We start from the raw sequence: 24,717 nt of genomic DNA on the forward strand, positions 1-24,717 counted from the left end.
GATTGTGTCAAATCATAGACCAAGGGAGTAGCAAAGCCAGGACATGAAGCTATGCCCGAATCATCTCTAAAGTGTATGCTTTTCAACCTCCTTTCTGTAGAATATCTCTTTTCCAAGAGCCTGTCTAAAATCTCCGTCACCTATATTCAAAGTCTGTGTCTTATTTCTTAATTCCTGCTGCAGCCACTATGTGCTAATGTCCCTTCTCACATCCTCACCAGCTAGACTGTGAATTCCTTGAAGGGGGTTGTCTTGTATCACCTACCTCTAATGTCATAGTGCCTGGTGCATAGTGAGTGCACAGATGTTCATTTACTAAATGAGTGAATTCATTCCAATACTTTAATCCTTCTCATTCAAATCTAGTTCATGCTGTGAACATGCATTATGAAGAAAAAGATCAATTCAGCCACGGTAAATTCCAAGCAGCCCGTGTACAAAATGATTAGGAAGTAAACACTAAGTGAAGCTGAATAAATGGATGTTTGAACACTCGGAATTTAATAAAGCTGTTCAGTAAGTTTCAGGAATTAATTGTTGCCTCTGGAACTAAAGGGCAATGATTCCTGTCATTTGTATCCAAAATTGAGAGTCAGGCAAGATCTAGGCAGTAAAATGTGTATTAACTTAAGGATTCGGCTGCACCTGCTATATATCAGGGCAGGTGTTCTGGGGTGGAAGGAAGTGCCACTGTTTTTTCTACAGAAGGCATCCAATGACTTTTGGGCAGTAGGACATACTTTTTGGTATTTTTTTCAGCAGTCAAGATGCATCATTCAGGGCAGCCTTTGTGCCACCTGCCTAGACAAAAGCGACTGCAATCTGTCGACTGCTTAATGGAAATTTCCCTCGGTGAGAAGCCAATTGACCAACCCTGCCTGGGATTAAAGTAGCCACCCCTCACCATCTGCATAAAACCCTAAACCAGAGGGTGTGGGATGATAAATTCACAAGCAGGGAGTGGAGGCAAGGGAGTACGAGTGAAATGTGCAAATCTCGATTTGCTCCTTGTGATTCCTTCTTCTCAAATGTCACAATATGTGGAAGGAGTTCAAAGGAGCAGCATTGTCACGATGCCGTCAAGCCTGATTAGAAAGCCTGGAATTCACATCCCTGGTTTGCTGCGTGGGCTGCTCACAGCGTGAGTGGGAATGAGAGAAAAGGCTTCATGGGTAGGAGACGGCTGTCTCATGATGACAAAGAGCCGCCTGCCAAGCCCTCGCTCGTCCCACTCATCCTGGGAGCAAAGGCGGGGTCTGCAAAGGCCTGGCATTCAGATGCTGCAATTCTGTCAGCACCAGGCCAGGTCCCTGTCACCCGCAGTGCTGCCACAGTCACTGCTGTTCTGTCCCCTCTTTTCTTCTCCCCCCCCCCCACCCTTCCCTTCCTTCTCTTCCCTTACCTTTCTCTCAGTTTCTCATGCTTTCTCTGGCATTTATGGACATTTACCCTTCCTTTATTTAAGACCTTTAAAAGGAGCAAAGTATTTGTGCTTCCATGCAATGCGCTGCCCGTTCACCTCATTCTGGCTAGAAACTGCCTGATCCGTATATGTATCCCTAAAGCTGACGTACTTAGCCCCCGGTTCATGCTTTAAGCTTAATAAATGCTTGTTGAATAAATGAATGAATGTATGCATGGACAAATGAATGAATAAACCAACATGTCAGAGTTGTGGTATCACCTGTTTGTGGAGGCGACAGCTTCTGCAGTCTCTTTAGCCTTTGCTTGTTTTACTTCAACCTAATACAGTGAAATATTTGCAAAACCTGAAAGACTATAACAAAAACAACATTTTTTAAAGAATGCAATGGATGATAGTGATTGAAAGGACCGGCTATGGAGTATAACAGATGATGGTTTGCATCTCACCTCTGCGACTTACAAACTGGGCAGCCTTGGTCAAGTTACATAAACTCTCTTAGCATTTTTCCCCCATAAATGAAATGGGCATCACAGCATATACCCCATGCCGTTTAGCATTAGGAGTCAATGAAATAAGGTACGTGAAAAATAAGACAAGGTGTCAGGCACATCATGAGTATGTACTAAACAGTAATGCTAATGATAACAATAAAAATGATGACATTGATGTCAGTGCTGATGATTAGTAATGCGTGACATTAATATTTTAAAAGACTTGATGAGTTGCTGAGATCACCTGCTTTCTGATACATTTGAGATGAAAAAACTAACCTACAAGAAATAGTCGTGTTTAAGGCTTAATACTATACCTCAGGAATATTTCATATATACCACAGACCATAAATACAGCTTACCAATTGACAAAAGAATTCTATTTAAAAGTGCTTTTTTCCTAAGTCTCTGATTACTATGAAGTGTTATAAATATTTGACAATTAATTACTCGTCTATTTTGATTAATGTTTTAATTTCTGCAAAATGCAATGCATCGATAGCTTGGAAAGGAAAGTTTGCAACAAGTTGGTCTTGATATCAAACTTTCAAGTAGATAAATCAGAGTTACCTACCCTCAGCACTACTAACATTTGGGACTGGATAATTCTTTGTTGTGGGGGCTGTCCTGGGCATTGTGGGTCATTTACCAGCATCCCTGGTGTCTCTCCACTAGATGACAGTAGCAGCCCATATCTCCCCCTACTTGTGACAACTCAAACTGTCCAAACTGTCTCCAGACATTGTCTACCTCCCCATCTACTCCCACCCCCCAACTCCCAGCGAACCACTGAGATAGGGTAGTGAGTTCCATTGCATTGGGAGCAGGGTAAGCGCCAGCCATCGGTGTCCTTTAGCCCATGGAAATCTGCATGACATTGTACAATGTTCTACAGAATTGGATCCTGAGTCATCTCACTCAGCCTTCTTCCAAGCTGGCTGGAGCAGATGTCCTTCTCTGGTTTCAGATCTACTCCCCGAATGCTGTCTCACCAATTCTACTCCCACACCCACATGATTTCAGTTTTAACAGAAACCATCCAGGTAGCATCTGTGTGTTTGCTGTAGAGACACTCTTAGAGCAACCGCCACAAACAACTGGAAGGCTCCTCACATTCACCCCTAAGAGTACTTTACACACACGCAGGCTGTAAACAGGGTCTAGAACAATGACTTTGCCAGGCAGGAAAACAAATGAACAAAACCTTGATAAAGCTCAGAACCACCACAGAACCCATCTTTATCCTAATCAAGTGGGGAGCAGGAAAAAAAAAAAGCAAAAGCATCACAAATCAAAAGAAATGTGGCTTCCCTAGAGAGTGGAAAAATCTCAACATAAAAACATTTACTTCGAAGAAAGCAAATAGAGCTACTGTAATTGGGTCAAAGCAGGGAACGCTACAAAAAATTTCCCAGCAAACCAGAGAAGACATTTGCAGAACTCATTGGGGTTTTTTGAGTTTATTTCCATGTAAAACAATAAATATGTCCTCTGTCTTCTGGCAGAGGGAAAATGTTGTGAAATCATGATAAGCGAAAGACTATGAGAGATAAATCATCTTAATTCTGAAAGCTGCAAAACAACATAAAAAATACTCCTATGGGAAAATGTAAAGTGGAAAACGTAAAGTAGAAAAGAGATGAAACCGTGCAAGTGCTATGAATGATACTGTGTAAGAAAAAGTAAATGAAAAACCAGTTCCCATTTATTATTTACCCCTAGGTATAATTTTTCAAATACATGTCCTTAATCCTTCACATGTACCCTATGAGGGAGACACCATTTTCTGCTTATTGCAAAATGAGGAAATAAAGACATAGAGCTCAAAGTTGCAAATGTAGAAGGTAATGAGACCAAGTCTTCATGACCCCAAATCCCATATTGTTAGCAACTGAGTTGTTTTGCATCTCATATGTAAACCCAGGGGTAAAGACTCAAAAGGAAGCTATTTAAGTGAGTATTATACTAAAATGGTGATCTTACAAGAGATTACTTTTAATTTCCCAGCTCCTTTTGTGTTGTTACAGTATTTATACTAGTAGATTTTTTTAAACTTATTGTGTTTTACCAAATATGGAGCTGATACTATTGACTTGATTGGTTGGTTATTGATTTGAGATCTTTTTTAATAGAGGCATTTACAACTATGAATTTCCCTCTAAGCATTATTTTTGCTGCTGCTTTGTCTTCCCATTTTGGCTGCCTTTTCGTGTCTGTTTCTATGTACTAAGCAAAACTCCTATGTCTCCCAGTCTTATTAGTGAGGATTTGTGAAGTAGGCGTCCAGTGGCACAATCCCGAGAGGGGTTCAGCTGCAGGCCAAACCTCTGCCCCTCCAGGGCCACCTGTTAAGATTCAGCAAGCAGTCCACAGATGCTGAGCTTATAGTTGCCTCAAAAGGCCACACCAGAAACCGAGGCCAGCTGCCTCCAGTGTGAGTCTCAGCAACAGCACCTGGCTTGCTGAGAACACACCTGGATGTAGCTTGGTTGGGGCCGTGAGATGGGGGAGGCAAGGTTTCAGGGGATCCTCTGGGAGGAACGACCTCTGTCATCCAGTTTGATGATGTCTCAGCTAAGTGCACTTTTCATCAAGTGTCTGGAACACCAGTTTGCCCTCCTGCCGACACTCTCAAAATTAGCCCTCGATTCAGCAGGAACGACTGTGATACATAAAGCTTAACATTTAAGAGTAATGAGCACCTTGTGTTCTCCTCCATCAGAAATGGCATCTCTCTGGATGACAGGTTGGTAAATATGTCTTATCTGTACATAAATGTTCTTTGAAAAGTCAAAGAATTCTTGAAACTTAAAATGATTTTTACACATTTTTCTACCCTTTTGAAGAATATAAGTCAAACTCGACACTTTCCCTAATTGTTCAGTTTCCCAGAAGAATAAAATTATTATCAGTGAATTAAAGTCAAACTTCTGTGCCCTGTACTGGTCACAGTCAACAAGTTTAGCTTCGGCTCTTGAAAGAAAGGGTAGTCTTGCTTTTAGGTAGTAGTCTCTCTGAGAATATAAGGACTTGGAAAGTCTACAAGAACACATTGCTAGGGGACAACAGATTTACTGCGGTTGGGGCACTAGTAAAATTTGCAGACATGCCTTGAATGGTTAAGATGCACCCCAGACTTTAAGGAGCTATATCTTGGCATTCTGAAGAAAATATAAACAAGAAAACCAAAAGCCACTTTCATAAGCATTGTGACAGCATAAGCAGAAGATGCCAGTTGTGGGGCAGAGTGCTCAAGGGAGAAAGAAAGCATAGCTCCCCCAAAAGGGTGTTATAATGATTCTTTCCAGATCTACAAAATCCAGATTCAAGGCTATTTGGCTGATGTGGGGTATGGATAGAGACTAACTTGAGATCGGGTGCTGTGTATGGGTACACACTCACTGTCACTTACTGTGCTACAGCAACATTTCTCAAAGTATGGCTCTGGGTGCCCTCAAAAGAACTTATGTAAAAATGGAACTGCTTTCCTCAATTCTTAAAGGTGAATGAGAATTAATTCCATAGATTTTGAAAGCTACTAAGTGAGTTATTACGAAGCACTAAAATTTTGCATTTTTCTGAACCCCTTGTTTAGTATGTAATCATGAAATCCGGCTGCCACACAAAATTTGGCCATGCTGCAATGCCCGACACAAAGAGGAAGAATTCCTACAACTTTAGAACAACAGCTTCTTTCTAGTGCTTCATCAGTCCCAGTGCTTTCGATCGCTGCTGTCTTTGTGTTCATTAACATAATTCTAGAATTGTTCTTAGGGTTTACCTTATTTAATCATTTTGCCTGTAATTGCTGCATTGCTACTGCTTTGATATTTATTTTGTTCCTCTTCAAACTGAGTTCTTTGACCATTGGAAAAAAAGAAGAAATAGTGTGGGCACGTTGTGACACCTTGTTTTGTTCTGCTCTGAAAGTCTAAGTATTGCCCTAGAGGAAGTGTTTGGCCCCACCTGGCTGGTCCATGAATGATGGTCTAGACATTCCATATGTCCAGAGGCTATCTCTGACCCTATGTTTAAACCATTCTATCCCCACCACTTCCTTGAAAGTACCAGACTCCAAATCATCGTGAATTCCTCCTCCCATAAGTCATAACATCAGTTGTCTTAACTGCCTACATGTTAGTGGGTCATAATCAGTTGTGGGATATCTTTTCACCAAGTCTTAAGTATCCTGAGAGCAGGGACAAAGTTTGACATCTAGATGTCTTAACACAGAATGAGGAAAGGGCCCATGGTACAGAAGCTAGTTACAAAGGCTCTTTATTGGGCACTTGTGCTCTGACCTGATGGTTGAAAGGGAGCAGAAATGGACACAGATGGACACAGAATCTATTAGACACCAGCCCTTAGCAGTTCTCCAGACCCATGTCCGTGAAGTCTGGCGTGGCATCTCCTGCAGCTATAAAGGAACAAGCTGACAATGGCTTCTGATGGTGGACATGAGGAATTGCTGCTCATGCACCAAAAAGCAGGCATGGAAGTGTCTGAGGGCTCTTGATTTTCAGACATTGCCACTGGCTCCACTATTCATCTGGATCCTCGATGTTCTTAAATCACCATCTGGCCACCTTAAATCACAGCCAGAAGAATCCTGAGAGTTATGTGGCTGAACACACTCCCTTCCTTGCCCCGTGCCTGTTCCAGCCTGGATTAGGGCCCTATTTAGGATATCCCTGTGTCTCTTGCTCTTGAATGGGTATGTGCTTTCTTCATGTTGCCCTGTTCTGGTTCCTATTTGGGTCCAGGCCCTAAGTCCTTTGATCCCTAACTGGCTAGTCATTGGCCTTTCTGATTTTTGTCCTGGACCATTTTTAATTGATTTCTGTGAACAATTCAAGCCATGCCACAGAGCATGGAAATAATCTAAAATCTCACTTAAAAGTAGGCACGAATCTTAAGGGAGATGCTGCTCCATCTTACATGCCTAAAGTACTGTACTAATTGTACTTTAGACTTTGAGCCTTGAGTCTTATGGTTTTTCCAGTGGACTTATTCACTCAATCTTCAAACAATGAACAATCTATTTGATCAAATCATTAAACAATCTGTGGTAAGGATAGATGACAAAGTGGTGGGCCAAGAAGGAGGAAACCAATCCAACCAGTGAGAGGCTGGTCCAGGATATGTACTCCTTATGAGTCCATTGAATCAACCAACGTTAAGACACGCTCTCCTTCTGTGACCACAAAACATGACCATGGAAGTCTCAAAACTGACATATTTGCAGGAGAGGAATTGATGAGTCAAAAGCAAACCAGCTTAATACCTCTCCTACAAGAAATAAAGATGGTTCCTTGGCTTAAAACAATGACTGTACTCATTCGGAATTCAGATCAATTACCCTGACAATTTAGGTTTTCACATTCCTGTAGAATAAGGACTAATCAGCTTCTCTGAGTGATTTTGCATTATTAGAATTTGTTGGAGAGAAGAATCATTAAAGTCCTCGCTTAGAAAATCAAGTAACAAAAAATTTGTTATGGTTACTCTGATACCTTTTCGATATTTTTTAGGTTGATATTGTTCCCTGTTACTGTAACCATAGATCCAAGGCTACAAAATTAACCTCACTACCGGGAAGACCCACTTCAGGGTCTTCTCAGAGTGAATTTTAAAACAGCATTCCTTTGACCTTTCAAAACCAAGTTCTTCTAAAACTAGAATTGGGGTTAAATTTAGGTCGACATGGATTTCATAAAAGCAAAACCTTTTAAAGTTTGCATTAAAAATTCATGTGTCTAACTGAACAGCCTTGGTTGGGTGATGATAATAAATATTACAAAAAATTAATTTTCCTCCTCCAGGCTTTCTCACAAGAAAGTTCTGCAGCTTCATCCCAAACATACTGAAATATTTCAGCTCAGCTTCGCAACACAAGCAGGATCGAGTATAATGATCAGTCATCAGCCGGTTGCATTCTGTCATAAATAATAGCCACTGTGTATAGCCATTATTCAGGCCAGTTCCTTCTGATGATGTCACTTTGTCATCTTCCAGGTTCCTAGGACTCATTCTATGGTCATAAAATCCACTGTGTTTTATTCCTACTCTTTTGTTATTTTATGCAAATGTGTTAAAAACACTAGATACTATTCTGTTATTTTAACTCAAAACAGCTCCTCTCTTTCTTTCCACTATAAAGAAATCTTTTTGGTAGAACTAACTCGAGAACATTCTAGTAAGTCAGCATAAGCATGACACAGGTAGCATTGGCATTACTCATGGGGTTGTCTCACAAAACATTCTGTTCTTCATTATGCCTACAGGAGAAGACATAGCAGAGCCCCATTGTTCTGCTTGCCTCCACCATCTACATGGTCAGATCTCATTCTAACACCCACTGGGAGCATGCAATCTTTCCATAAGGTACAATGGGAGGAAGGGGTGAAACAGTATAACAAGTAGGTAACAGTACTGACTTTGAAGTCAGACCTCCTTTTTTAGGATGTGAGATAGATGGGGAAAATCAGTCTCTATAAGACTCATCTCAAGAATGGGGGCAATAATTGGGTATCATGAAGCTTACCAGAAACGATGGATGCTCTTTACACAGTATCTGGCATGTTGTACATGATTATAAATGTTTCTAGTGTTCAGTACATAGCAGATGATCAATAAATATTGGTTGAATAAATGAGCGGATGAACAAATGAATGAATGAATGGACAATAAGCCAGATAAATACCTGTTTTATGTTCCCAGTATAAATTCCTTTCCTCTAAACTTAAACTTCTGCTTCAAAAAATATAATAGACTTTGCATGGTGGGATCCTATAATGTTAGATAAAGTAGATTGCTCTCATTGCCTCATAGGACAAAGAGTGATGGCTTGGGCTCTTTCTGCTGCAGAATTCCCATACCAGTCCACAGGTGTCAGGTCTGTGGATGGAAGTTGAGGCTGAGCCCTCACAAGGAGATCTTTATTGACTGCATCCAATTAAAATGAAAATACGTTCACAGGCCCTGCTTGTAGTGCCTCCTTGGTAGCAGATACAGTTTTGAGCCTACCTTTCCATCATCCACATCCAGAGTTATTGCCGAATTCTCTTGGTCTGCCTTACACAAAGGTTACTGGTTTCCATGCCTGAATTCCTGGTTCCTGCCTCCTTTACACTTCCAAACCTCCTCAGCTCCTTGCTCTTCTGATCCTCCCCTCAGGAATACCTTATCACTTTTTGTGGCATCTGGGTGGAGAAACTGAGGCATGGAATGTGGGAGGGCTCTCTGGCCCCCAAGAGCAAAAGCTCTTCCAGGCTCCCTCCCAAGCATCTTTCCTCTCCAGCCCTGTCTTTCCCCAACTAAGTAGGTAATCAGAAAGGGGATGGCAGGCAAACATCCTCAATGGCTTTCCGACTGGTGAGAGAATAAGACAGGCCCCAAAGCTTGGCTTTACATACCAGAAAACCTCTGTACCAGAAATACTGGTCTAAATTCAAGATCCAGATACTTAAATACTTCTGGAATTCCAGATTCCTTCTGTGGAAGTCTTCTTTTAACCATTTTATAGTTGTCTTTTTAAGACAGAGGAAATGGTTTTTCACTCACCTTTTTCTTCCAACTACTGTTCAGCTTTGGGGACGTATTTCAGTTCACTTTTAATATTCTGGATCTCCGATAGGTTGACCGCAGGTCCTGGAAGTTTCTTTGCTCCTGGAATTGGCTTCTTCTCCTCATCTGAGGTGGGAGGAACCCCCTAAAGAGAAAGAAAAGAGAAGAGAGATTTAGCTTACTGAAAAAGACATTTGGTCTCTCTGGGTCATGGACATGAACCAGACAAAAATCAAAGTAAAAGTAATGTCAGAGAGCAATTCTAGCAGAGTGACTTTTTCTTGTGCTGTTGAAACACCCTCATAGTTTCAAGAAGATCTGAAGTTTGTAGGGAAAGGTGGAATAAAGTTGGAAGAAAAAAACAAGTAATCTCCACCTGACTTAGAAAACACTAGAGTACTGTTTAGTATCTGATTATTAATAAAAATTACCACCAGTTAGAAGTATTTGTGTTCCAAAAACCAGAATCTCACAAGATCAAATTTAATTTAATGTCATATAATCATAATATGCCTGACCAGCAGAGATTTATAGAACATTCGTGCACGGCCGGCTTGACCAATGACTTAGTCCAGAAGTTTTCAAATGTTTTTTCAGGGGTGCAGTGGCTGCCAGACTTTGTTTCAATGACATCTCTGGGAAGCATAAACAAACCACAACTGACATAAGCAAAACTTCTTTGAATATGTGTGAGGTAAGATGGAGTGATGGAGGAGACCCAGCTCTCCCTTCCTGCTTTGAAATGTATTTTAAATTATCAATCATTTTATGTTTTTATTTTGTTGCACCTTTAGGGCAGGACCACATCTTATACCTTGTGTGTGATTTCCCCAATGCCTAGTACAAAAGTGCATATGCATTCTTGTTGATCATTGTTTATCTGATTAACCCCAGGAATATACCATAGTCACAGATCTATGCCTGTATGTCCATACACCAAAAACACATATTAACGGTGACTGTAAAACAATAAGATTAGTTGCTGTGTGTGGCTCCTAGAACTCCAACTCATTACTACAGAAGAAAGCTGTTTTTGTTAGCTCATTCCTCCAATTTCTAGAGGTCAGGGACTCATTCTCTGTGGCTCTGGAAGGAAGGTGTTGGAGGAACATTTGATCGCTGTGGCAGCCAGGAGAACACGCCTCTCAGATCAGTTACCTGCTGGGACAGTAATTGAATGACAGCTCCAGCTGTATCGCCCTGTAAACACCGCCCATCACCACTCTGAGTTCATTCTTCCCACGGCTGCCCGTGCCCAGTGACTAAGTGCCACACAATCCTAAGGCGGGCCCATTCCTGGGAAACAGGTGACTCCTCTGAGAGGGACTTTGGCTTGAGAATTTTCTTTGGAACAGTGCTGAGGTCTAAGGTGCTTCTGCCTGACCCTCTGTCCCGCTCTCTTTCGCCTGTGTCATAGTGTGATGACCTTCCCATTTTCCTTACAAGTGTTTGCCCCAATACATATTTTGCATGTCTCATCCCATCATTGGGTCTACTTCTTGGAGGACCCAAACTAACACAGTCCCAGCGTGAGACTGGCAGAGCTCTACCTATTTAGCTAACACCTGAGTGAACCAATACAGTTCTGGGAAAAGGAATAAGACTGCACCTTTGCCTCAGGTTCTAGCCTTGTGCCCACCCTCATTGCCAGCGTAACTAGGCAGCCCTGTAACTTGGGTGTTAAAGCTGATGTTGTGCCCCCATCTGGCTCCTACATCTAATTCTAAAATTGTCTAGAACCTAAAGGGAAAGGGAAGAAAGTGTTCAAGCTTCCCAAATTCTAACTAATTACTTAGAAGAACTGTTACAGAAATGTTTTTAAATTGCTTATTTGAGGGGATTAGTAGAAATATAAAATACGAAGGTGCGTTCTTCTACTGAAGGCTAATAGTTTTTCCTAGAATCATATTCTTTGACTCTGGCACAGTGCTGATGAAATAGCTAATGTGTCAGCCACATAAAATGATAAGGTAATTCAATGTAGACTGTGCCTGCTGTAAATATCTGGAAAATATTATTTCCCCCGCTCAATGTACAGACCCACAAGATCGGCTTCCTTTCATGCATGTACATTCCTCATTTATAAATGCAGGTTTAGAAGCAATAATTAAACTATTAGACTTCTACTTGGAGAACCAGGTATTCCAAAATGTTCTTAGCAAGGCTTTTGGAAAGAAATTTTAAACACAGCTATAAAATGTTCTTTTTTAATATCTGTAGCAGTGAAATGAAAAATTTTTCTTCACTTATAAATGTCTCCATGGTTGGTAGGTAGGTAGATCTTAATAAAGAAGCATGAAGGAGAAAAATGTTTCCAATTTCTTCTGTTAAGTTCCCAGGTAAGTCACATTCACTATCTTTGTAATATAGAAATGTGCTATGTTGACACATTTAACACATAAAGGCAATGTGCGTAGTTATGTGTCTATGTGCAAAGATGTATTAAGTGAATACACACAGATATAGGATAATATTTATTATTAGATACTTTCAAGATATTAAAACCTCAATGCACTGTGTTTTTTTAATCAAGGTAAGACTTTTAGCACCTGATTTGGTAAGGTCACATGTAGTGGAAAATTATAAGTAGATGTATTTAATAAGTAGATAATATGATATTGACTCAGGAAGGGGGTTCGTGGTGGTACATATTCTTACTGAATCTTTTCTCATCTTGTAAAAATAATGGCAATTAGATTCCATTTCTTCTATGAATTTGTTATTATAAGAATTATAATAAATTAAGACATGAGCGAGCAGGGTTCCAGATGGCTGCATTTAACTAATAAGTACATTTTTTTTCTTTTTTTTTTCACCTTATAACAATGTTGTATGTATGTATGTATGTATGTATGTATGTATTTTTAATTAATTTATTTTTATGGTAACATTGGTTAACGAAATCCAATAAGTTTCAGCTGCACATTTTAACAATAAGGCATATATATATATATATATATATATATATATATATATATATATATTTTACACTGTGTGTTCACCTCCCATAGTTAGATTTCTTTCTGACCACATTTGACCCCCTTTATCGCGTCTACCTCCCCCCTCCCCTTACCCTCTGGTAACCACTTATTGTCCATGTCCCTGAGTCTCTCTGTTTGCCCTGTTTATTTGTCGCTTTTAGGTTTATATCCCACATGTAAGTGATATCATGTGATTTTCAACTTGTTCTGTCTGGCTTACTTACATTTTCTGTCTTGTAAGTATATATTTGAATTGAGAAAGGATGTAGAAGACATCCTTTGGTTTTGATAAAAAGAGCTGGAGAGAAGGCTTATCAATCCCAGACCATTCTCAGGCTCAGGGATAGATTTTGTCAAGGGAAGTGTTCTATTTGTGGATGATGGAGTATTTGTAAAAGTTGGCTCAATAGTGAACCATTTTCCAGCTATCTGGCCTTCATCTCCCTCTTCACTACCAGATACCCTATTGCGTTTTCCCCCACTCTCCTATGTGGGTCAGTGCAGTCTGACGTGCTCACTTGTGCTCAAACACTGAAGACATAATAATAACACCAAACACACACATTATTAGCTATTCTAAGTTACATATACTAATTTAATCCTCACATCGACCTATAAATCTGGTACTATTATTATCCCTATTTTACAGTTGATGAAACTGAGGCAGTACTGCTGCACAGCTAGACTGTGTTGGGAACAGAATTAAATTGTGTGTTTGCATCTTGTAAAGGGATCAGATGGAGAGGGCAATAATTAACAAAATCCCAGCATGCCATTTTGTGGCTTAATGATGGAATTGCAGTCAAAAGAGAGTTTTGGGAGGCAGAGTAGGGGTTTGCCAGTACCCTTCAAATCACTTCAAGCAAGCAGCTGTTTTGCCTTATACAAAAGACCAGCCGTGCTTATTAGGATTTGGCTGTAAGGCCTCTGTGTTGGGCACACGCCAAACTCTGGCTAAGCAGAGTGTACTCCAGCTCTGTGAGCAGAGCAAAGGGCTCACAGAGACCATAGGTGGGCTGGAGACCCAGCCAGTGTTCATAGGCCTTGTCAGCTGGCCAAAGGCTCATCCTTACTTCCTGTTGGGGTACATCCTCTTCTTCACATCTGAGACAGTGTCAGGATTGAGATGGGGGAGCTACTGGCTATGGTAGAGGTGGCCTGTTCATTCAGGGATGGTATGTTATGATCTCCACTTAATCCAGTGATGATTATAATGCAAGAGTAGGTAACAAATCTAAACTCTAAAAGGATAAACGATTCCAAGTTTGCAAACTGGATAATAATAAAAAGTGTGCCTGTATGTTATTTGGAATTCAGATTTCATTTTCTCATTCAAACTATGTTGCAAAGGTAGTTGGGGCCTCAAGTGAGCCCACAAAATACTACTTAACCCACCTTGTAGCCAAGCCAAGCTGCCTAACTGCTCCCCTTAACATGTTGTTTCAACTTCCTCTAAGGTCCAGCCCAGTACTTGAGTCATTAGATCCCACCCCTCCCTAAGACCCCACAAATCTCAAGGGATCATTTTTGTTCTTCCAATAAGGAAATGCAACCCCTAGCCCCACCATCCCGATCCATGAATCCCAGGAGAAAGGTATAGCTCAATTCAAGAAATACTTCTAGGGTCTTTGTGGATACCTCACCCCTTTCCATCTTACAAAGAATATTGGTTGGCCATTTGTATATGCGGATAGTCATAAAGTAGTGTGCAAACCAGGTTGGATCAGTTCTTAGTTATTTTAGAATGTGCTGGGACCATCACATTGGGGACAGGCAGGAGTGCAAGCAAAGAGCTTTCCCAAACCCCTAAGTGGGAAACATGTGGAGGAGAGGGCCATCTGTACCTCAGAGAGAAGCTTAGATGCAAGCCTACAAAACAACTGTTACATCAGTCAATTTAGTAAGAGAAGAGAGTCAAGCTACTTTCTGACATTGCCATGGTAGTAACAGTCAGAGCTTAAGAGGAAACATGGGGGTGGGGAGAATCTAATTACAGATAAATGGAGATTTGGGAAGAATTCCACTGTGCTTGCTTCTACCTCCTCATGCCTTTTCCTTAGAACATGCAGAATGATAGGCCCAGGAGTCCTTCATGAAAATTGGATAATTAGATCGACCGAACAATCATTTATTGAATACCTGCTAGGCTATGCCATGTCTGTTATATCACCAATTCTTTTCTCACAGTGAACTTCTAAGGAATGGAGGAGATCGTATTTTGCAGACAGACTCAGAAATACTTGATCAAAGTCCTAGAGGAAGAGCTCATGATCATAAATTAACTGGAGAGCCAAGTTAGCAGCATCAGAACTGGAGATTATGCACCATAAGAAAAGGTAAGGCTGGGTCTTTCCAACTTGTATGTTCAAATTTCTTACTCATCAAAGGTGACTCAGTGGCTGAAATTCCAGAACTTGGTGATATCACTCAAATATTCTATCTCCTTTCAAAAATTATCTATTGATAGGAGGCTGGCACCACTCACATAAGACCATGTCAGGAATTATTTATGGGGAAAAAAAGGTTAAATGAGGGACAACTAAAGTTTTATTAGAAAATCTTGAAATGATGATGGGTGTTCTTTGGAGGCAAATATCCAAAATGTCACCAGCAAAAATTTAAAAAAGCTTTTTTGCCTTTTTATAAAAGATGAAATACAGTTTGCTGTGCCCTGCGGCTTTATTTAATTCCATTTTTCTTGTCTCGTGCTAATGCTCCAAAATCTTAATTATTTTCTTCAAAATCAGACCTTCCAGGTTTCATCAGAAAAGTCACAACTGGGAAAGAAATACAAACATTCAGGGAGGGAACTTTATTTATTGTACTCATTATTAATTTTATCTTTTATTTTAGAAGACCAAGTATTAGAATTTGGAGGAGAGGTAAAGAATTTGAGGGAGGGAAAAATACAAAAATTGATAGACTCCCTTGCAAAGTCCTCTTTTCAAAGGAAATACCCAGAGATTGGGCCTTTTAGTTTGAATCCCTAAGTAATTTAATGTGCTTATTACTTGTGCTCCCACTGGGGCTCATCACTCATCAGAAGCTGTACTAAATACAACCTGCTAAGTTCAATAAAAGCTCCAGAGTGAAATCTTACCAAGCTAGTGACTGTTATGGAACAAGAGCATTTGAGCAACGATGCTCCCCCACCATACGCACTCACGCATGCACACACACACACGCACACACGCACACATGCACAGGCACACACAATCAACAAACTACATGATAAACTCATCACCTTCAAGTGACTGTGCCAAACACTTAAATTTGGCTGAGGGGAAGTGAGCGGCAGTGTGTTTCATGGCTGATTGAATAAGACAGTGAAAGGAGTGTATGTATATACTACGTGATGACTCTGACCCACGTCCATTAGTGCCCTCCCTTGTCCTGGAGAGCTGGCCCTTGCCTTGCCTCTGCTCTTCTCTAGTTAGGATTTTGGTGGAGAAGGAGTGCTGAGCTGCTCTGCCAGCTAAGTTTTTCTCACCTCCTCCGTTTCTGGAGTACATTCTTTTCTTCTCGGAGGTTGCCCAGCTCCTGGCCGAAAGGCTCCCATGGGGATATTGATGTTTGCCTAAAAGAGAAAACAGGAAAGATTTAGCGCAAAAAAGTAAGAAATTGTGATGACATTCTGAGACGGTAATTGCTGTGAGGAAAAATGCATCTGAAAACTACTTCTTTAAAGCTTCGTACCTCAAGAAAATTGCTGTAATGACAGTGTAAAAATACGCAAAGGAAAATCTGACTTCCATTTATTACAGATTTCTGGTACTCGTCCTTAGGTCTGACTAGTGATTTTACAATTCTCTACTGGATGGAATAATTTGAATAATTTGTTCTGGTTGTTGCCCTCCTGTGGTGCTTAACATTTCCCTCCCTCTGGGATGAGGAAGGAATACATAATGCAAGGAAAGGAGGAAGCAGTAGCCACAGAAGCCATCCACACCTTAGCCCTCCTTCAGCTTCCTTTAGTTTTACCACTTAGGGGAGGGGGGCAATCACACCTCCTTAACTGCCTCCTCCATTCCATTATGTCCTGTGGCTGTTTCAGCACTTGCTTAAGTCTCTGTAATTGACACTCTTCTACCTTCTTCCCAACACACCATTGTATAGGGAGAGTGCTAGAAAATCAAGTTCGTTGGTATCACGATTCATAGATTCTTGTCCTTTATTAAAATGGTATTCTAATATCCACCCACAGTTAACAAAAAAATACCTTCTACCAAACATGAACTATGCTAGACATTAAATTATGCAAGGAATACACTGACACAGTAATTTGAACCTGGGGAAGAGAATATGCAAATTTGAATTTTGTCCTTATTTCATCTAATATCAAAAAGCAAGAATGTTTAATACAGACCAAAAACGTCTTCAACCAGGAGTATCACTCACACAAAACAAGCATTAAAGCGTTTCGTTAAGGTAGAACATAATTTTTTTCTACTTAAGATAAAGGGTCGCCTTATGAGTAATTGGATGTGTGGGCTTGAACAATTGAAATTGCACTTTGATATCATGAATGAAAATGATGCCTGGGCAAAGAGAGTAAAATATTTTACCTTGTGACTCAGTTTAGATGATTTTGGTACCACATGAAACAAAGTTATTAGAAAGTGTGGTAAGGTCCATTCATAACTGTCTGATATGAGCTCTGTTGCCAGGAGATCAAGACACAGGAAGTATCTGGTATCTATGTTCAGGCAACGTGGAAGGTCTATGTTCTGCTCCTGAGAGCAGGAAGTGATTTTTTCCACCTAGGGCCTTTAAAATTTCCTTTCCTGCTAGAATAATGCTGATCCCAAAGAAAGGAAACAGATCCAAAGTGTTTGTAGTTGATATCCATGGAGGTACATCACCACTCCTGGGGCTGAGAAGCCAAGAAGTATGTTTGGTCAACATGTACCATACGTACTAAAATCTAAGTGCACCACAATTTTAAAGGGAAACATTTGGGAAGAATTAAGGCTGATCCTTCTATGCTATTCCTTTGCATAATGGAAATATAAGGTGGCCTAGAGTGGGAGGAGGAGGATCATAAGACAAGAGGGAAAATATGTCTTATATGGTGGCAAATATGGTAGCTACTTCATGAATTCCAAGATGTACCTCTTTTCATATCTCTGAAATCAGAATGTCTTATAACCAATGGTATCTTGACATTTTAATTGAAACATTTATTTTATTTCTTAGTAGGACATAAAATAATAGTATTTTGTAATTGATAGCTTCGTAGAGTAGATGAAATATCATTAAGGCCCTGAAATAATATCAAAACAATGTAAATAAGACCCACAGAGATGACCTCTATTGAACCAATAACTATTTCCAAAACTACAGTTTGAATAAAAGAGAGGAAATGTCCATATAGGGGCTATTTAGGAGAAGGTTAACCAATTAAAAGTTTAATTAGATCACCAGTACCCTGACTCACTTATTAAGCATCTACAGAAGGTGTATTCCTAATGGTGAATTACAGTTAACATTGTTTCTGAAAGACTTGGTTGCTAAACTAACCCATTTAATCAAGTGTGCATGCTCTATAGTAGGTTATATTTTTCAAGAGGAACATATAAAGGTCATCCAGGATAATGTATTAGTGAAGGACATGCTATGGGACTACCACTTTTCTTGCCCAAGGATTAATTTAAGCAGTGGATATGACCTCTCCATGGTAAATGAGCGGCTAATGGTAGTGAAAAGAGCCAAGTGCTATGAGTTGGTGCAGCTTCTATGTACTTGAAAAAGTAGGTCTTATTTTTCCCCACTTGTTACATGAATGTTTGGCTTCAGCAATGGTTTTCAAAACTCTTAGGCATGGAAACCTTCCTTCAAGTACTGTGAGAACATCTAAAATGCAAACTAGGTGGAGGTGTAGCTGTTCTGGCTCAGGTGGTAGGGAGCCCAGAACCCCATCTGCTTCCCCTAAGCAGTGGGCCATGAGCAGTTCCTTGGAACATGGGGAGCTCATCTTACAACCATTGAAAAAGATCATTTCTAAGCGGATGAATATTGACATGTACCTAAAATATTTACTGTGCCTATTGTTAAGATGTCTATGATTTATTTTAAACTACTTTAGCATAGACAGTGTAATGTATTATATGTGCAGATTGGTTTAAACTACAACTCTGGGGAACTCTTGTTCTAATTGTGAGTTCACCCTCCTGGGGTGGGTAGATGGTAAAATATCACTGAGACCACATTCCCAAAATTGCTATTTCAGGTGCTTCTCTTAGCCATATCTCCACCAACACTTGAGGCCTTATTGTTTGAATAAATGTCAAAAATAGGTGAAATAATGGCATAAGCATTAGAAATGGCTTTTATGGATGAAATTAGAGGTTAAGATATGTAGATTGGTTAAAATACTTTAGAGACAATCCCTGTCCTGCTGAACAGAATGTAAGAATCTGATTGATACTTGTAGCTTGCATCTTCAAAGATAGAGTTCAAGGAGTGACCCCCAGAAGGTCTGTCTCCAGCCATTGATAATGAGGATTTCCACCTGGCTACTGCCAACTAAGGGCAACAGAATCACCACCTACCTCGAGTGAACCTTTTATGCCAGGTGGCAGTTACTTGGAACACTTAAAGGGACAAGAGCTAAGACTTCCTCAAGCTCACAGACAAGACTGTTTGAACAGTTTTATGTTTACTTGCTAATGAATGTGTATTTAACAAATGTCTATGTGTGGCAGAATTGGATTTGAGACTACCTGTCATCTTAATCAGGTGGCGAGGTTGTGGGACAGTAACCACTCTCCTGCCACGTCCACAAAAAACTACCTTCCCCCCACCAAAAAAAACCCCAAGATTCAGCCTAGTCATCACAACACCTACATCCTCACAACAAACTTATGAGGTTCAGACTGTCAACTCTATTTTACTGATGAAGAAGAAACAGCCTCAAAGAGATTGGATGACTTGTTCAAGGACACACAAACAGTTCCAGCAAAAGCCAGGATTCCAAATGGAAGCTGCGTGACCTTAGGGACAGACCTCTCACTCTATCCAACCCAAAGAGCTCTTTTCACTTGACCAGAGTTAGCTCTGGTCACTCTAAAATTCTTTAAACTAGCTCTAAAATCACAGACTTACATTTTCAGAATGGTCTTGGGAAGAGGCACACAAAATGGATAATTTCAGAATAGGTATCCAAGAAAAGCCACATTAAAAAATGAACCATTAACTCAGTGATTTGATGTTTTTTCATCTTTAAGGCATCACTTAAGAAACTATAAACGTAAATGGGTTTTTTGACAGCAAATATTGACAAGATCCAAGGCAGCCAAAGAACATGTCAAGTATCCAGTCATTAACATGTACTCCTTAAGGGAGTGTCAGAGAAGTGCTTGTTGTAAATTATTAGAGACGATTCATTAATATAATTGTAGGATGGTGATATTTGAGTGACAAATTATAAACTAAATTATAGCCTTAAGAAAAATCCCTTACAACTTAAATTTGATAGAAATATATAGACCTATAGCTCTCTGTTTTTATTCCCTCAGCCAGAGAATTGTGTGATATTCTTGTCTCTTTTACTGACATACTCTGTTTGAATGCAAGTAAAATACCTTCCCAATGATGCAATTTTTCCATCTGCAAATTGGGCATGGTATTTATTACTCAAAATGGATTTGCAATATGAGCTATATTTTTATGAAAGAATAAACACAAAAAAGTCTAACATTGATGACCTGGAGTTGATATAAGGTTGGACTTCCTTCTCTATATAGAATCTGTGTGAATGTATCAGAAGCAGGCTTTTGTATTTTTCCTTTGTAACACATTTCCTTGTATTTCTTTTCCCTCCTTGAGGTTTATTCATCTGAGATATTTTAAAATATGCCCCAAAGAGAACCAAAATTTTGCCACCCTGAAGCTGCCTTTTGGCGTTGTTGATTTTAAGCCATTTATTAAGAATCTAGACTCAGTACAGCCAATTATTTTATTACAGATCTATGCATTTTTACAATCTTAAAAAAGAAACATCAGAAAGAACCTTTGACACTCTCCCTTCCTGCTCAAGAGATTCAGATGGAAAGGACTACTCCAGGAAGGGAATCTTAGGATGTTGACATAGCCTAATTTGAATTAAGTATGGTAAATAAAAGGGCTTCAGGCGGGTGCCTGCTAGCCCAATACCCGCTGTGTCCCATTGTTTCTGAGTTGCCTAGGTAGAAGTCACCTGCCAAATATATTCCTCTCTTCCTCAATTACCTGTAAATCGCCCATTCTCACTTCTGAAATCTAATGCCTTATCCACCCCTTTTCTCCTTTGTCCAAAATGTCATTTGAACCTAATTTTGCCTATCTTTGGAATTTTCATGCTTATGTGAATTCCCCATGCACGTGTATTAAAATTTGATTTTCTCCCGTTAAATCTGTCTCCTTTAATTTGATTAGAAGATTTAGATTCTTCTAAACTAGAAGAATTTAGAAGGTGGGAAGAAAAGTATTAATTTTTCAGCCCGCCCCCTCCCCGACAGAGCAGAGCCAGTGCGTCATTTTCTCAGGCTATAATTTGTTACATCCTCAAAGTTAGGAATGGAAAAAAATCTACAAGATCATCTTTTGCCAGAACAGGATACAGTTCCCCGATAATAGACCTATCTGATGTGAAATGAACACTACACTTGATCTCACCAGGTGAAGAAAAGCAGAAAGAATTCCCTGTAAGTTAATTCCACTACTCCCTTAATTATTTGTATTGTTCTCTTGCTTGGCTCCAGGCTTCTAAGCCTGAGGATTCTGGAAACAATATTCCTTCCACAGCTACTCCAGCGCGATTTACAATGGAATGACATCTTCTTTCCCCAGGGGGTTGGATTCTTATTGCTGCCAGCCACTGGATACTGACAATCCCAGCCCACTTTGCTTTTCACAGCCATTGTTCTCTTATCTCCCCCTCCTTTGTAGTACCCCTTCCCCCCAGTCTCCCCTTTTAGTGCTGAGGCTTTTGGAGTTTCCTCCCTTTGCATGTTTGTTTCAGATGACCTCCCACTGATTCTATCTTTAGTTTTCAAAGGTTCCCAGCAGCTCCTGCCGGAACCTATGGCCTCCCCCATTGCCATTTTCCCATGCTTGGGCAGGGGAAATCCTATAGGACTAGCTGCATTCTGCACTATTTCCTTATGTGCTTTTCCAGTCTTAAAGCCCTAGTCCTTTTCTGAATGGAGCAGGATATGACATTTTGAGATTTCTAGCATCTTTCATAGAAAACTTTCAGAAAGAAGCGTGTTTTCTCAATAGCTGTTTAGAAAATGAGATTCTTATTTGTATTAGCCTGAATTGAGAGCGACAGATGTGTGCACACACAAACTAAAATATAGCCCAACCTATTTTAAAATCAAATTCTATATCACTAGAATGTATAACCTCTGTCTTTAGAGATTCTTGAAATGTGGAATGGATCCAGAACACAACACCTTCCAAAAGAACTTGAGAAACTCCCACTCAGCTGCTGCTCTTCACCCATGGTGTTTCATACTGAAAGGTTTTCTTTCTTTTTTGTCTGTTTTTGACACTTTTTGTTCTCTTCAATGATTTCCTGAATGACTCAACAGTAGCCTCATCATCCGTGGAAAAGCAGGCTTCAAGAATGTACCATACAGCTATTAAGATAATATGTACAATTGGTTGGGGGCGGGTTATATTTCTGAAGTACTCGTGAATGTCAGCCTCAAAAAATGACATCTTTTAGCCAGTATATGACTGCTTGCCTCGCCCTGGTTAGAGCAGTAAAGATCACCAGCAGGCGGAAGCATTGAACCCTTAGAGTCAGACTGCTACATTCAAGTTCTGGCTATTTTTTAAAGAATCCAGCCTTAGAAATCATAAACAACGTATCATAGAGGTTTACCTAAGAAAGAAACAGCAGATCCACATGTCAAAGAAAAGGCCTTAACTCTGCATTACAACAAGTAGCAAAGGAAAGGTTATTTTTTATATTTTAAATATAAATAAAATATTAAAGGAAAGTATGTATCATTCTTTTTAGCTTTTTGTTATGGTGACATTGGTTAATGAAATCTAATAAGTTTCAGCTGTACACTTTAACAGTAAGGAATATATATTCTTTTTAGCTTTAATCAATGTATTTGATTAACTGAGCAACCATGGGTGGTGATAGTCTATTCCTGTGTACCAAGGATTGTTTTGTATCTGGAATCTTTTTTAAACTGGAAATCCTAGACAGAAAACACTTAGAGTCTCTAAAACCTGTTTGTAAATATTTTTGTCAGGCTGTTTTCTTCTTCCCTGGAGACTTTCTGCCCTGGGGAATGGAAAGTGGAAGAGCAATAATAATAACGGCTGGGGAAGGGAAAGAAATACTGAAAGTCGGGGCATCGAGATTCTGTTCTACGTCTGGATTGGGTAACAACGGAAAACTTCCCACGGTAAGAAGCTGCACACTCACTAATGGTGCAGAGCTCGTAGAATCCTTTAAAATGCATGATAAAGGAGATAGTTTAGTTTCACAAGCAGCTCGATTAAGTCAATTGAGCAGAGAGGTGGGAATTCAGGGGCCATGGTCAATTGTACTTCGAGACCATATTTGTCACTGAGTCACTTTGTTGTTTTCACTCCTAGCCAACTTACGTTTAAGATGACTTTAATCAGTGTAGGCTATTAGCTTCCTCATTAAAATACTGGCACTCTTTCTGAATGTTGGTTGAACTCTAAAAAGGAAAACCGAGCATCCATAAAATGGTCATTGTCCCGTAAGTACCCTTAGTACATATGATTGATTACCCTTTAGACAATCTGCATTGACTCCTCCATCCTCACTCTCTACCAGAGCAGGGATGGCAAGTAATGAGGCTAGACAGTGTCTCCGGGTGGTTCCAAATATGGGCTCTGGGATCACACAACTTGAGTTTGGGTCCTGACTCTCCTACTTACCAGCTGTGTGCTTCTCCGAAACTTTCATTAACATCAATGGAAATCCCATTACACTGTGCCAAGTACATAGTAAACCCTGAAGAAACTGTAACTATTATTATCACCCTAATAATAAATCTTGGACGTTACTCTCAGGAAGTTCATAAACTATTAGAAGCTTGACAGAGGTTTAGAGGTCATTTAATGAAATACTCTCCCTTTGAAGATCACGAGGACCAGGGGGATGAAGTCACAGAGCAGAGCTAAAACTAGGGCACAGGACTCTTTTCCATTCAACCATGAAGCTCTCAGACCTCATGGGCAAGGACAAATAATACTCAGCTTATTTTGGTCAACGGTAGTGAGAAAGGACCAGTGACAACCCTGAAGACATTCGCTTTGTGTGGGCTGAAACCTTGGGGAGGCCCGTGGTGGTCTCCAAAGGGGTTGTGTTCAGGAAAAAGGACAGGCAGGTGCTGCCAGGGGCCAATGTTACTTGGTCTCATTAGAGAGACTCACAGAGCAGATCGCTGATGGGATTAGATTTCCCTGCAGCTCTAGCTTTCCCCACCACCTGTCATGTCAAATTCTTTCATCTGAAGGGATCAGACCCATTGTGCCTAGTGTGTTGATGTTACCTTGGTTGCAGCTTTATTCCCATCAACAGTGGGATTTAACAAGCAGCCTGGAGAGTACAGAACCAGAGTCCAGCAAACGACAGCCCATGGGCCAAATCCAACCTAGCCACCTGTTTCCATAACTAAAGTTTTATTGGCGCACAGTCATGCTCATTCATTTATGTATTGCCTATGGCTGCTTTTGTGCTGTAACAGCAGAATTCAGTAGTTGGAATAGAGACCCCAGGATCTGTAAACGTAAAAAAGTTTGCTATCTGATCCTTTATAGAAAAGGTTTGCCAACATCTGGTATAGAGCTTTATCAGCTGCTTAGTAGACCATGGCCCTCTCTAGGCTATGGAAGGATCAACTGACTCTTTCAGGATATTTTTATGTCCCTAGCATAAATGAGATTTCATTACTACAACTGAAAAGAAATGTAGACTTACATAGATTCCCCTTATAATTCAAAGGTCATCTCTTCTTTCATGTGGATATGAAAGACAACTGTCCATCTCCTCTAAGAGTGGGTCCAGTTCTGGCTGCCCTCTTATTCTGAGGCATGGAGGAGATGGAATCAGTTGAAGAGAAAGCAAGGCCATTCCATGCATTACTTGGATAGTTAGAAGAGCCATCTGTTAAGGAATTTGTGTGCTATAAACCAAGTACTTGCCATACATTGTTTTGTTTATTCATTATAACAATCCTATTAAGTAGGATGGTCGTCCCCATTTTACAGAAGG

The 24,717-nt window shown here is 40.1% G+C and overlaps 1 protein-coding gene and 1 long non-coding RNA gene across 3 annotated transcripts in view; one reads left to right on the forward strand and one right to left on the reverse strand.

The window, feature by feature from the left end:
- LOC107521439 overlaps positions 1-22,798 on the forward strand; it is a 65,425-nt gene extending 42,627 nt beyond the window's left edge. Inside the window, exons 2-3 of the long non-coding RNA XR_001599552.2 lie at positions 14,652-14,800; positions 22,718-22,798. This is a non-coding gene — a long non-coding RNA (uncharacterized LOC107521439). The remainder of the gene's footprint in view (positions 1-14,651; positions 14,801-22,717) is intronic.
- The window catches only part of SMPX (small muscle protein X-linked), a 47,017-nt gene that overhangs the window by 15,491 nt on the left and 6,809 nt on the right, over positions 1-24,717 (reverse strand). Inside the window, exons 3-5 of one of the 2 annotated variants that reach the window (XM_016166118.2) lie at positions 15,955-16,041; positions 9,481-9,628; positions 6,297-6,503 (exon numbers count right to left, since the gene is read on the reverse strand). In XM_016166118.2, the coding sequence (XP_016021604.1) occupies positions 9,494-9,628; positions 15,955-16,041 (222 nt within the window). In that variant the 3' untranslated portion in view covers positions 6,297-6,503; positions 9,481-9,493. Of the gene's footprint in view, positions 1-6,296; positions 6,504-9,480; positions 9,629-15,954; positions 16,042-24,717 lie in introns of those variants that run through there. The other variant, XM_016166116.2, reaches the window with a different exon arrangement.

This window comes from Rousettus aegyptiacus, unplaced genomic scaffold (assembly GCF_014176215.1).
Source record: "Rousettus aegyptiacus isolate mRouAeg1 unplaced genomic scaffold, mRouAeg1.p scaffold_m13_p_9, whole genome shotgun sequence".
Lineage (NCBI taxonomy): Eukaryota > Metazoa > Chordata > Mammalia > Chiroptera > Pteropodidae > Rousettus > Rousettus aegyptiacus.